The sequence below is a fragment of the Falco cherrug genome, chromosome 9 (assembly GCF_023634085.1).
Source record: "Falco cherrug isolate bFalChe1 chromosome 9, bFalChe1.pri, whole genome shotgun sequence".
NCBI lineage: Eukaryota > Metazoa > Chordata > Aves > Falconiformes > Falconidae > Falco > Falco cherrug.
In genome coordinates, this window is record NC_073705.1 from 29,482,276 (window position 1) to 29,496,198 (window position 13,923).

General features: G+C 40.6%; 1 protein-coding gene across 1 annotated transcript in view; it reads left to right on the plus strand.

The window, feature by feature from the left end:
- Positions 1-2,315: 2,315 nt before the first annotated feature.
- Positions 2,316-13,923, plus strand: part of ADGRA1 (adhesion G protein-coupled receptor A1) — a 277,366-nt gene continuing 265,758 nt past the window's right edge. The window contains exon 1 of the mRNA XM_055720717.1: positions 2,316-2,641. Coding sequence (XP_055576692.1) covers positions 2,421-2,641 — 221 coding nt within the window. The 5' untranslated portion in view covers positions 2,316-2,420. The remainder of the gene's footprint in view (positions 2,642-13,923) is intronic.

Here is a 13,923-nt window from a genome sequence, read left to right on the forward strand (position 1 = left end):
TGGGCACCTAAATTCTCTAAGTATCTTTAATATATACCATAAACTCATAATTCTCTTTTTGCACACACCAAAACCCAGCTAAGGAGCTCATGTCCTATCATGAGCTATCTGCTGTCTGAGTCTCCAAAGGCAGCAGAGCTGTAGACACACAGTTTGTTTAAAACTGGCAGTTTTGGAACCCAAATATGGTGCAGTGTTGGCTGCTTTTCAATTTGCAGTGCCACAGCTTTTTTTCTTTTGATTTTACAAGGAAATCTGGGATTACATGGCCTTCCCAAGACATGGGATATTCAGTTACTTGTATATCATGAGCGGGTTGAAGTTGCATCTTCCAGTCTCTGGGAAAATAGTTACCTACCGCTGACACTGAATATTCTGCTGTGGTGGCTGGTGACAACTGAAGAGGCACTGAGCTCTGTAGGTGCTCAGGTCCTTTTTTCAATTGGCCCTGTTTAGACTGTGAGATCTCAGGGAAGGAACCATCATTTGTGCTTTTAAATTATCATAAAAATTTGACTGTCTTCATATTTGAAGATGACAGTGAAGGAGGGGGAAAATGACTATAGTTTTTGCTTATCTGTAGTAAAGCAAGAAAAACAAAGGGTCAGATACATTGGGAAGTGGAGAAGAAACTCCTTTATTTTCCACCTCTATGTTATGAATAACTCCTTTTCTACCTTTACTGTAGGATTTGATAGATGGCTTCAATGTGACTAAACCTTCTTGTTCCTTAATAAAACAATATTCTAAAAAAACTTTCAGGATCAGTGAGTTAGAAAAAATGTTAAAATTCTGCTAGCATGTGTTTAGGGCTGGGTTGGCTGAAAAATTCCATTCCTCCTCAGCGAGGTTAACACTGAATGAAATCTATGCTATGTCTTAATAAATGTTTATTCTCCACTCGTGCTTGTAAAACCAGTATGGACGAGACAGAATTTTTCAAAGCTAAAAGAGTATTTGCAAATTTAAATGCTACGTAGGATTTCTTTATGATAAAGAACATGCAACCATTGCCATGTTGGCTGGTCTTATGTAATGGTCCATTTTGCTGTTTGAGAGTAAACCTTCCGCAACTTTGCTTTTAAAAATAAAATGGACGTTGTAATATTTATGATTCTTTACATCAACAAAGGTACACAAAAAGATTGTTCCTGAGAAAGCTCCTATTAGCCTGGAATTTCACAAGGGCACTAACCCTTCTATCACTTATTAATAAGCCTGGTGGCCAAAGGCTCCAATGAGGTGTTAGAACACAGTGATAACAGGTATTATAAATGTGCAAGACAAATCTTCCCTAAGGGACTATAATACAATATTGTTTAAAAAACACCTAGTAATTTCTTAAAATAGCTTTACAGCCATGGCAGGCTGTTACTGACTTTGGCCTGGATCCTGCAATGAAAACGTGTGCTGTGAGTCTCGGTTGAGTAAGAGAAGGCAAGGAACATGCTCTTTTTGTACAAGCCCATTAAAAATGGAAGCGCCTGTTATAAATTGGATCTTTTTTTGTTGTCGTTGTTCACTTTCAGCCAAAAATCAGGGTATCTTGCAGCTGATGCTGAAAATCTGCCCTAAGAGCTACTAGTCATATCAGAAAATACTACTGAGAATGCTCCAAAGCCACCGAGTACCACAAATACACACACGCAAGTAGAGAAGACAGAAAACTGCCCATTGACTCGGATGACGGAGGGGTCTTTGACCACCGACCAACCAACCCTTTGATCCAGGTCGCGCTCGCAGCGGTACCCGAGGGGGCAGCGCCCGGCTGGCTGCACGGCCCCCCAGGGGCTGCCCGGCGCTGCCCCTTCTCCGGGTCCGCGCTGACCTTTGCCCATGGCCTGAGTCTCCCTTCCCGCCACCCTAGGTGCGAACAGCACTTCGCACGCGCGGTGCCCCAGAGCTGCCGCAAAGACGGCTCTTTGCAAAACTAGGCTCCGCGCCCGCGTAATTTTCCCGGCTCCTGATTTTCTCAGCGCGTGCCCGGGCTGCTCGCACTCGCCGAGCCGCGCAGCTCGTCCTTGGAGCATCCCCCTGGTGCCCCCCCCCCCCCCGCCCCGGTTCTCGCAAGCCCCGCGGCGCAGCGCAGGTAGCGGCCGCGCCGGGAAGCCGCCGGGGTTGCGGTCCCGGCCCCCGTGGGCGGGAGGAGGGGGCCCGCCGCGCGCCGCCGCTGCCCGGGCTGCGGCAGGAAAGGAGCGGCGGCTCCCCGGAGGAGGAGGAGGAGGAGGAAGGGGAGGGGGGTGGGGGGTGTCCCTGCGAGCGGAGCCGGCCGCAGCGAGAGGCGCGGCGAGGCGGGGCGGGGTGGGCGCGGGAGGCGTGGAGGGGAGCGCGGCGCACCGCGGAGCGGCGCGGAGCGGCGCGTGCCATGCGCGGCGCGGGGCGGCGGGCGCGGCAGCTGGCGGCTCGCTCGCGGGCTCAGCATGCGCGGGCTGTGCCGCCGCCTCTGCCTGGTGGCCGCCGTGCTGGGGCTGTGCGGGGGCAGCAGGAACTGCCCCGACCTCATCGTGGACCGCTGCCTCTGCGCCGCCGAGCGCGCCAAGGGGCCCGGCCGCCCGGCCCTCCGCATCAAAGTGGTCTGCAGCGGCGGCGACTTGGTGGAAACTTTGCAGCCCGCCGTGCTGCCCAACCGCACCGTGTCCCTGTGAGTACGGGCCGCGGGGCAGCGCGCACCTGGCGGCGGCCGCTCCGCCGAGCTCCCGCGGGAGGCGCTGCCGCGGGGCGGGGGGACCGCGGGGTGCGGGGGGGTCCGGGGCGCGGCTGTCCCCTCGGCGGGCCGGCAGAGCCGCTCCGCGCACGCCGAGACCCTGGCTCCTTTTTAAAAAGTATGTGGGAGTTTGGCTTTTTTTTTTTTTTTCTTTTTTTTCTTCTCTCAGTTGGGAAACTCGCTGGCGGGGGACGTTGGGCGAGCTGGGCTTACCCCGGCGTGAATTGCGCGTTGCTGTGCGGTGGGTTGGAAGGTGTCAGTGCCACAGCGCTGGGGGGGTGAGCGCGCTGGGGGGGGGGGTGCGCTGTGGGGCGCGCTGGGTGCAGACCGCCCGTGCCCGGGCAGTGAATGAATGGCATCGGGGCTGGTAACTGCCTTCTGGAGCTGTGCGTCATTAACTGGCTTTCCCTTTCTCTCTCCTCTCCTCCAAATAAAGTTTGAAATTTGGTGTCTCCTTTTCTTAACAAGACTTTGCATACAACCATTTGAAACGACCGTATCTCCAATATTGTTCTGAGTTGTCTGGTAATTGAAAATGAATTGCGGTTTGTTGGTTTGTTGCTTTTTTTTTTTACTTCAAGAGACTTGGAAATAGGTTATGATAAGTTGTTGCCTGTTGCACGTGGCTAAATCTGAATAAATGGTACGCACTGTAAGTAAAGTAGGAGAACATTTTGTAACCAGATTATCGTCAAGCAGAGGCGAAAGTATGTCCCTGTGATAGACCCAAGTAGTAAGAGCTTTGTGACATTTACCCTTTAGATCACGCACGTATCGACAGATCTTTTACTGTTGAATGTGGTTCTGTTGACAATTCCTGCTGTGAACATCTCCACTGTTCACTGCATTTTTTTTAAGCCAACACTTTTAGGAGATAACTGGTAAAGATGGTAATTTATAACATCTGGGGAGCTTGTGTTTTTAAATGTACAGATGTGCTACGTACGTTTCAGTTCAGTTTTAGATCCAACTGTTGAGTGACTTGATGCTGATTAGCTGTATGCTGATTATTCATTGGGGAAACTTCTGCTTGTTAATATACAAGATATAATAACTACACTTCCTGCTAAATTTTAATAGGCTGGTTTAGAATAAAACTATTACACCAAGGTAAGTTTTGACCTAGGTGATAAATTCACTGCTACTTTTGTAGCTTATATAACTGGCTACGAAGTTGTAGTTTGTACTCACCAAAAACTGTAAAAAGTTGGTATCTTGGGCAGGCAGAAACTATTTTTTGCTGTCAGTTAAAGGTCTGTAGAAACTCACACTCAGCATGTCTGCAAAGGTTTTTCTTCTTAAGCGTTGACTTACAGTCTTACTTAGATTTTTTTTTTTTTAAGAAACTTTTAACCAGGTAAGTATCAGTAGATCAATCCAGCTGACAGTAGGATCAGCTGAAGTATGTATTCACTGCAAAGAAATAAAAAATTGAATTGGAAACCGAAGTGAGAAAAGATGAGCGAGAGAGGTGGTGCATTTGAAGTGGTAGGTGGATTTGCTCACATACATATGGTTTAAGGTACAGTAGCAAACTTGATACTATCACCCTAAACATGCGCTTTTCAGGTAACACTTGCTCATACTCATTGGAAAGATACAGTGGTTTATTTTTGCTTTTTTTTTTTTAACTTAATTACAAATAGCCATTGACCTGAGAGCTGATTAGCTGTCCTTAGTTGACTTGAAACATACAAACCATTATTTTTTTGTTGTATTTCATGAGAACAGTACTATGCATCACCTAAATTTAGCTCTTTCCTCTTACGGTCTGTTTTCTCAGGTTCTTTTCTTCTCAGTAAGTAAATTTAAGGCTAAATCTTGAAGGTAAAAAGGCAAAAAAATCTAAATCTGTGTGAGGGACATAATTTTTCAGTAGCTGGAATGCAGAGATGACAAATTGATTGAATGTGTCAAAGATTTTCTGGGAGAAACTGTTTCTGATGAATTCAATTACACTTGTGAGATTTGGCCAGCTGCAGAAAATAATGATAAAAAGCTCAAACGTTAGTGCTCTTACATTTGTTTTTGTAGCTGCATGGAAGACTTGGGCAAAAGAGAATATTTTAGTAGACACTGCCTGCTTCCATTCAGTTTTATGGGCCCACAGAGAGAAAGAGAGCTTTAACATATGGAATATAACCTTTTGGATTGCTTTAACAATGAAGAAATAACAGAGGTGAATAAAGGAATGTATATTCAGATGCAGTAATGCTGTAATGAAAATGAAACAATGTAACAAACAGTTTGGGTTTTTTTGGGAAGATTAAGTAATCTTCGTGTGTGTGTGTATATATATATGTACACACACACATATATATATATATATAAAAATACAGAGATGCTGCTTCCCTAGTGCTGTTTTCTTTTGGAAGGGCAGACCAAAGCCAAACTCTTTTAACTGTTCTGCAAAGATGACAGGGAATTACCTCTGCTGTATCTCTTTAAGGCATTAAGAGATGAAGTTGTGGATGTGTAACATTTCTTTTGCATGCTAGGTAATGTTGCTTATCAGCAAATTTATGAAGTTATGATCTGTCAGTTTCATGTTTTTTTTCACCTAAATGACCATGGACCTTGGCTGAGTTTGATAATTTAGGTTCTTTATGCCATATATGTAGTAAAAGTATCGCTACTGAAAATACTTCTGACACGGTCACAGACATTGACTACAAACTAGTGTGAAGTCACTGAAGAAATGCTTATTTGAGAGGTTCAGACCAATTATTTCCAGCTTATAAGGTGGGGAAGTCTGAAGTTTCTTTGAAATCTTACGAACACTAGAGCTATTCAGTACTGTCTGCATGCTCCTAATAATAAACAATCACACAAAATAAAATAAAAATTAAGCTGATAAAGCAACTATCACCTCCTCTTTATTTTGTATTAAAAAAAAAACCCAAACACCCCCCTCCCCCCCTCGTTCTGCTCTGCACTCTGTTTTACTGCTTTGGAAATGGGATTCAGGTGATGTAGATCAAAAGAAAAAACTTAGCTGAAGCTTCACAAAGTATTTGCATGTATCTTGTTATACTGATTTGCAACATGTGTTTCTGTGCTCCTCTATTGGGGCAGGGGTGGAGTAAAGGAGTTATTCTCCCCCCCCCCCCCCCCCCCCCCCCCAGAAGACAGCTATTGAATCGTGAATTTATGGAATCCGCTGTCCCCACTTTGCTCTTGGTAGGTGTGAAAGTGTAGACCCAACAGGGAGAAGCCATAGCCCTTTACGATAATATAGTTTTCTCAGTTTAGACTTCATAGCTGATACTTGGGAATTCTTATATTGAATCAATATTTTATAATTACTTTTTTCCAGTTTTGATTGGATTGTTAAAGTTTAACTCTAGAGAAAAAGATTATTTCCAATTTTCTTTCTTTTCTATGGTAACAGAAATTTTAGTTGTTACACTTTTGACTGACTTGCTGAAACGCAGGCTAGAAGATGGAATACAACAGTAAAAATGGGTTTGATGCTTTTTGCAGTGTGGAAGTCCTATGATTTGAAATTTCGCAAATTAGCAGGTTAGATTCTCTTCTGAGTTACTCCATGTAAGATGGAGAGAATATTGGCAGGCTTCTTACTTTCTGTACTTTTTTTTTTTTTTTTTCCCCTGCCAAGTGTTAAAAAGTTTATCCTTTTATTTTTAGAAGTTCTCAGTTCAATGCATGTCTTGGTGTCACTGGGAAGAATACACACTGAAGTTACAAATGCTATCAATTTCTGATTTCTTATTTTTCCTTCCCCTCTTTCAATTGAAAAGGAAGTCTAACTTTTGTTGTTTTTACAAATTCTACCTACAGATGAACCCATGGAAATCTGCTGGTTTAACTGTCATGATAGAAATGAAAACTTAAGGTGGTGTATGGCTCATAGAAATTCCATATCATATAAGACTCTTCATATTTTTTATATCTATGCATTTCTTCTGACTTTGAATTGGAGGTTGTCTCAAATTCCTCAGACTCTCAATTTCCGAGTGAGGCTACATGACTCCACTGGTAATCCATAGTTATAATACATATGTAGGGGTTTTCATCTTCAAAGCCCTTTGCAAACATTAAGTAGTCTTCTGGAAGCAGCACTGCTCCACTTTTCTCTGTCCCCAAATTACTTTTATGTCACATTCATTTATGTCATATCTACTGGAATTTATTCAGTTGTTATATTACTGTATTTGTTTCATGTCCAGTCTTGTCTTTTATGCTCCTATATCCAGTTTAGGATATATTGATATGGTTTATTTAATAGAAGCATCTTGCTGTAAAAATAGATCTCAAAAATGTCCCATAGAGCTTAAGCTAGCCAAAGCAAACAAAGCAAGAATTGAGGAAAGGATGAACAAAAAATATTTTTCAGTAGTTTTATTTCCCCATCTTATAACTCACATCTTTTTCTTTATTGATATGCGATCTCACATAGCATTGGTAATTTGTAAATAATAGTGTTATTAAAGAAGGTAGGTTAATTTTTGTTATAAAGGTTTTCACTCACATTTTCACCTTGGTTAGCTTCCTATGTTCACTCAAAGTGGCAGAACAAAGGATAAAAAACCAGGTTTCCTGCTCCATTATTGATGCATGTATACATATTTATAGGTGCCTTTTTCCAAAACTCTTTAAATAAATAAATAAATAAGCCAATTTGTTTACTGGAGGAAACTTCTAAGGTGAAGCAACTGACATGAAATACACACGTGACTTGGAAGGTCTGGGACAGATGGTTGGGGAAAGCAAAATAAAGAGAAGAGGAAAACACTAGAGTTGAAAAGTCTTTAGGTACTAGTCTAATCTTCCTTGATATTTCATGTTATAGAATCACCTGGAGTGGCCATAAAATACCATAACTGAAAATACTTTATTTTTCTTTAGGTTATTTCTGATGAGGGAATATCTGCACCTGTATTCTCTCGTCTGCTTGTCAATAGCAGGAAATACTATGACCGTTTCCAAATACTGACTTTGGATGAAACTGATGCACTAGAAATTTTAACATGAGAGGAGGGTGAAAAAATTCTGTTAAAGAAAATAGAACTCTACTTGCAAATAATGTGCAAAATACCATAAAGGCTGCTCGAACAGTTACCAGTTTCACTTTTTAAAGTTACACAAATCATGCTGAAATGTCTTTCTCTCTTTATTATTATTATTCTGTAAATGCCATAAGTTAAACCAGTGCCATATATCCTCCTGGTGCTTTTAAGTAACTTGCCTTGAGGAAACCAGTTAGTGCAAAAGAATGGGATGAGAATTTTTGGAAACAGATGAAATTATTTTAGTGTTGAACAGTCTGTTAATTGGGTAATTTCATGTAGAAACCAAGTCCTTTTTTTTGCTCCATACTGGGGAATTTGCAGTATTGTGATCTTGCAATTAGTTTCATTCCAGAGGTTAAAAATAAAAAATAAAAATGGTGAGGATAGACAGGACAGTAATGTGTGTGGGAAGGGAGTTTTATCATATAAGTGGATATCTGATACCTATTCAGAAATCCTAAATGAAGTTGGGGTTTTATGATATGGTATAATTTGTCATTTGGTTAGCTACTGACCTTGTTTGCCTTAAGCAGGAAGAGATTAGTATATGTCACTGGCTTTTTTTTTTTTTTTTGTAGGTTGGCCTCATATTCATAAAACCTATTTAATGTTAACTATCAGAAGACATGTACAACAAAAATTTGTTTCTGCAGTGTAGGTATTTTCATGTGTTGCAGCGAGGTAGTGGCCAGGGAGAAGGTGATTTATGTATGTCTTTATAGGAAGCTGCATGAGTTGCTGCCCCTTGGGACCAAAGTGCTGTCAGCACTTAAAATGGACTGTTCTTTAAAGATTTGAAAATGTAGCTGCCTTTTTTTTTTCAAAGGCGTATTGAAATGTTTTCTCAAAATACATTTTTCTTTCCTTGTCCCCTTCTAAATATCCTGACAGCATTATAAGATGTGAGGTGAAGAGCAGGGAGCAATGGAGTGGTGGGGAGAGAGGTGAAGAAGGGGAAAGGACTTTCTTTAAACAGATCTGAATAGCCAGATGGAAAAGGTGTGAAGAATGTTATTAAAATGACACTCTAAAGGTTTGATGTGATGTACATTCTCCTTTTTCTGCATCTTCAGGGGTTTAAAATCACAAATTTATTTAATTGTCTGATGCTGTACAGCAACGGGGCCATATTAACCCCTGTGACTCTGAAAGTCCATTTATTCCTTTGCCATTAACGCAGACCCAGAAACCTGCTGGGCAGAAAGAGCCAGAGTAATACTGCTTCCTTCAGTGAAGTTTCTCCCAATACGGGCTCTCAGCTGTCACAATTTTTGCAGCTGTTGGATCCAACCATCTTCCAGATAATCCATCCCTACTTTCCTCACTACTATCTTTTTCTTGTTTTTGTAAGACAGAGCTGGCATAAATAGGAATTAAAGGGCAGAGTATCTTTACCGAGGCAGAGGTTCTGCTCCAACAGCCAGCAGGAAGCATTCATTTATTTATATATATATATATATATATATATATATGAAGCTTATGCACTTCTCCTGTCCACATCTGAAAGCCAGAGCTTTGTGCCAGCTTGGTTTTCACTACTTAGTATTTGTGCATGTTTTCAAGAATCACTATTTGTGCTATTTGACTTAGATTTTTTGAGGCATAATTGCCTATTGATTTCTAAGCTTCCTCCCTTTCCATCTTCCTGATAGAATATCCAAACCAGTATTTTTTTGCAGCAGTAAAAGTGTACAAAACATGAAAAGATTGGCTATGTGCTTCTCTGGACAGCTACGATTAACTTTCATCAGTCACAAGTTTGCTGTCTAGTTCTAGACTTCCCAAATATAATTTGGCCAAAAACTCTGTATTACTTATAATATTAACATTTTTTTTCCATCTGCTTTGGTGGTTACGTAATACAGGGAGTGCACAGTTCAGGCTTGGTTCTTATTTTTGTGGCAACGTGCCATTCTTCACCCTTCTCTCAAAATCAGTTCCAACTGTGTTTTTGTGCCTGGGACTGATTTGGGAGTACTCTGAAGGTACGGTTAGTCATAGGAAAACTCTGCTTTTGGAATTTCTATTATAGTCTTACAGACTTGTTGACAGTTTCTTTTCTGTACTTGGTTGGATTTAATCTTATCTGAACAGCAGTATTGCAAATGTGTAAACTGTTCTGCCAATAAAGTAAGCATGCAGTGGGTCATGGGTATTATGCTCACAGACCTATACATCTTTGCGAAAACCTGAGGTTTATTCCTAGATCGTATAGAATTTAGATTTGCTGATAGCTATGCATAAGCAAACAATTTTTTTAAAGCTTACATTTAAAGCTTTCCTTTGGTGAGTGGCTGTCTTCTGAAATGGCTATTCATCAAAACTCATGAAGGTATAAAGGCACTGGCATGTATTTTCAGCCTATGTACTGTAGCCTTTGTATAACACAAGATGAAGTTTAATGGATTTGTGATGTTTTTAAGGTATCATTATGGTTTTCAAATAACCTAATAAGTCAAGGCCACCAAATTCCAGATCATGGACATTTATGATTCGCCTTGTTTATTGAAGAATTCCTTCTAATGGCAATCAAGACGATGTCTCCCCATAAAACCCTTCTCTTTATGTTATGGGATAGACTGTCCCAGAGAGTACATGTTTTATAGACAAAAGTATAAATTGAGAGGGTAAAGGTTTTATGTGCACTGTAACTTGAGAAAAGAACAAATTACATCACAGAATGGAAAATAAGGTTAAAACTAGTACTAAGCAAATTGGGCCTGGAAAATTTGAAGAAAAGCATAGATTTAATGGAAGAATTGAACACTTAACGTTACTATATATTAGTAGTTCCGTGGCAACTGTTATTTCAGTATTTACGTTACAAATTAATGTGCATGGTATCAATTTCTTTGAGAGCAGAGGGGTGGAAGAAGAGCATAACCTGTTTGTGAGCAACTTTAATAATACAGTAGGTTTTATAGAAATTTCAGAGATGTAAAACTGAAATGTTGGGAAAGATTCCTCTGATGGAATGTGCTAACAACCTGGAGTAACAGGAAACCTACCAGCATTTGAGAGAAGGAGAAGAAAACCAAAAGCTATTACCGATTGTGAGGAATCCAATTTACCAGCAGTCCAAAATAACTGAGTTTGTACATATTAACACGTGTCCTCTCAGGGGAGCTCTGCATGCTAAGAAAAGTGCTTAGTTCTCTTGTCTTTCATGTGCCATCCTCTGCTTGGACCCACCTGCCATTATTCCCAGAACCTTTTAATTCTGCCCTTTTATTATTGTTGTTGTTATTACATTGATACTTCCCCTAATTTTTTCTTCTCATTTCCATCTTACTTTTATTCACTGCTTACATGCATAGCACACTTTACTGCAAATGCATTTCCAAAAAAGGAAAAAACCTATCTCCCTCCTCATCAGCTCGGCTTTTGGTCCTCTGGCATGCTACACTTCTCTGCCAGCCTCTGCACTTTCACTGCTCTGTGCTGCAGCCTCTGCTTTCAGCTCACAGTTTCCATCACTTCTTCAGTCTTACATGACTTCCCAGCTCCTCCTCCTTTTCAAAGCCCCTCCATTACGTCTTCCCTCATCACCTTTGATCCTTGACTCATTTTAGCCTTCTCTTCTGAACTTACTGAGTGGAACTGAAGTGAGTGAGGATATGGGTCCTTAGAGAGATCTGAATTAAGTCCTAGAGTTCAGCAGTGCCTGGAATTGGGGCTGGGCAGATGGAGTTTATCCTATTACACAACTTAAAAACAAGAAAAACATTTGAATCTCTAGCTCTGTCTCCTTAGAGAGTTTATCATTAAAATTGCAGCCAGTGGAGTAGAGAAGTCTGAATCTGGTTGTGTCAAGCGGTAATTTTATATTGACCCACCAAACGTGTTGCTGATGATCAGAGGGAACAGTCAATGATCAGGTTTGTTTTCCATCCCTAGCATTGCCTGTCTTTTAGAAGGGAAGAGGAAAAGCTTGATTTCCAGTTTTCTCTGCACCTGTGTGACAACATTCAAATAATGTTGCAACCATCTATCCAAAACTGAAATGCGTACAATGCAAATAATTATAGTGTAAAGATGAAATCTTAAAGTGTGCTGTTACTGTTATTGCTGTTTTGAGCCAGAAAACCAAACTCTTCAGTATGTAGGCAAATCTAAGCTTAAGGGACTGCATTCCTTTCTCTTGTGATATAACTAGTATTATTCACATTTTAAGTTTATCATATAGTTCTTTCTTATATTAGATCAAGTTGATGAACTATTCTCAGCTATGGCAGTTGACAAATCCATGCTAATTTTGCAAAAGCTATAATTTTCCATCCATCCTACATATGGGATGCAGGAAAGGAAACAGTAAAAATGCACAAAATAAAGCATGCTTTCCCTTGGAAGAAAACAATATGTTATGCCCTTGGTAATGAATGTCATCATTATAAGGCTTTTGTGTTGGGCACACATTTTGTGAATTGTATTGTGCCAACATTTTCATCATTAGACTTCTTTATTACTAGGGTCCCTGATGGGGTTGTACATCATCTCATCTATAGCAAGGTAATTATCTGTAGAGGGAGAGTGGTAGAATTTAGTCATATTATGCTTCAGGTAACTTGTGGAAGTATGGTATCTTGATTGTTTAATAGAATTTGGATTACATGGTGCTCAGAAAATGGAGCCAGGCTGTAGGAGATGCAACAGCAGATATTCAGGTAGCTGTTAAACAACTGGTACTTGTGGCAATAATATCTGTAGTTTCTTTATGGGGATTTTTTCCTCCGTGTTTGGTAACAATAGGCTCTTGGAAAGTTAATCTGCTCTTTCCCTTGGTTATATCGTGTAAGAGTCTTGTGGAGGGAAGTTCCCTACTTCTTTCCTTTAACGTTGGGAGATTTTGTGTAAGAATACAAGTCCATCCAGTGTGAGCAGGAAGCCAACTTTAAGGTTTGTTTTTTGTTTTTTTTTTTTTTTTTTTTTTTTCCTGATGGCTATGCTTTCCTTCGCTTTCCTCTCCTTTCTTTAGCAACAGTGCTGATAAGGTCACATCAAGTTCTTACAATTTGAGGACCTGTGTTATAGTGGACCCTAAGTATACCTGAGGCAGAGCAGAGTACGACAACAGTTGAGATCTGAACATCAGAGAATGATGTAATGTCAATCACAGATGTTTGGTATTTATCTGTTTGTGTGGTTTAACGTGTATTAATAAATGCCGGTGGCTGTTCGTGTTAAGTAAAGGTTTATTTGGGTTGTTTGGCCTGGAGAAGAGAAGGCTCTGGGGACACCTTAGGGCAGCCTTCCAGCACCTAAAGGGCGCCTATGAAAAAGCTGCAGAGGGACTTTACAAGGGTATGGACTGATAGGATGAGGGGGAATGGATTTAAACTGAAAGAGAGTAGAATTAGATCAGAGATAAGGAAGGAATTCTTTACTGCAAGGGTGGTGAGGCACTGGCACAAGTTGCCCGGAGAAGTGGATGCCCCATCCCTGGAAGTGTTCAGGGCCAGGGTGGATGGGGCTTTGGGCCAACCTGATCTGGTGAAAGATGTCCCTGCCCATGGCAGGGGGTTTGGGTTAGGTGATCTTCAAAGGTCCTTTCCAACCCAACCCATTCTATGATTCTGTGGCATTTATGTACTTGCTAGTCCTTATGGAGCTATAGCAGATATTCTAGCACTAATGTCTTCAGATTAAACAGAAAAAGAAACAGTAAGATTTGCAGAAGAAGGGAAAGTATTTTTTTCTAACACTTTTCTTTGTCTTTCCCTTTACTTTTATGATAAAAGGAGGAATAATGAAGTTCCTAAAACGTGGAAAACCCCCCACATTAATGGTCATTTGTTGTTGTGCTATTCATAATTCTCTCCACTTTCGGCACAATTACATGTGATAAATAACAATGTAAAGAGTCAACGATATAGGTTGATGAAGTAAAAAACCCTGTAAGAGCTAAATAAATGTAATAAATTCTCATCTGCATTTAGAGCAAATGAAGTTACCACTTTAAAGTACTTCACACTTATTATCATTGTAAACCTGTTTCTAATAAGCTGTTCTTTCTGAAACAATTCTCATTAATTAATTTGTGCTTATAGTTAATAACTAGTCCATTAACTAATTGGTCCAGAAAATGGTCTTCATAACAATTTTACACAGTTGAACAGTAAATTGGTGACTAGGATGACATCTTTTTTGAATAAAGTATACAGCAGTATTGCTAATTAGATAAAATAA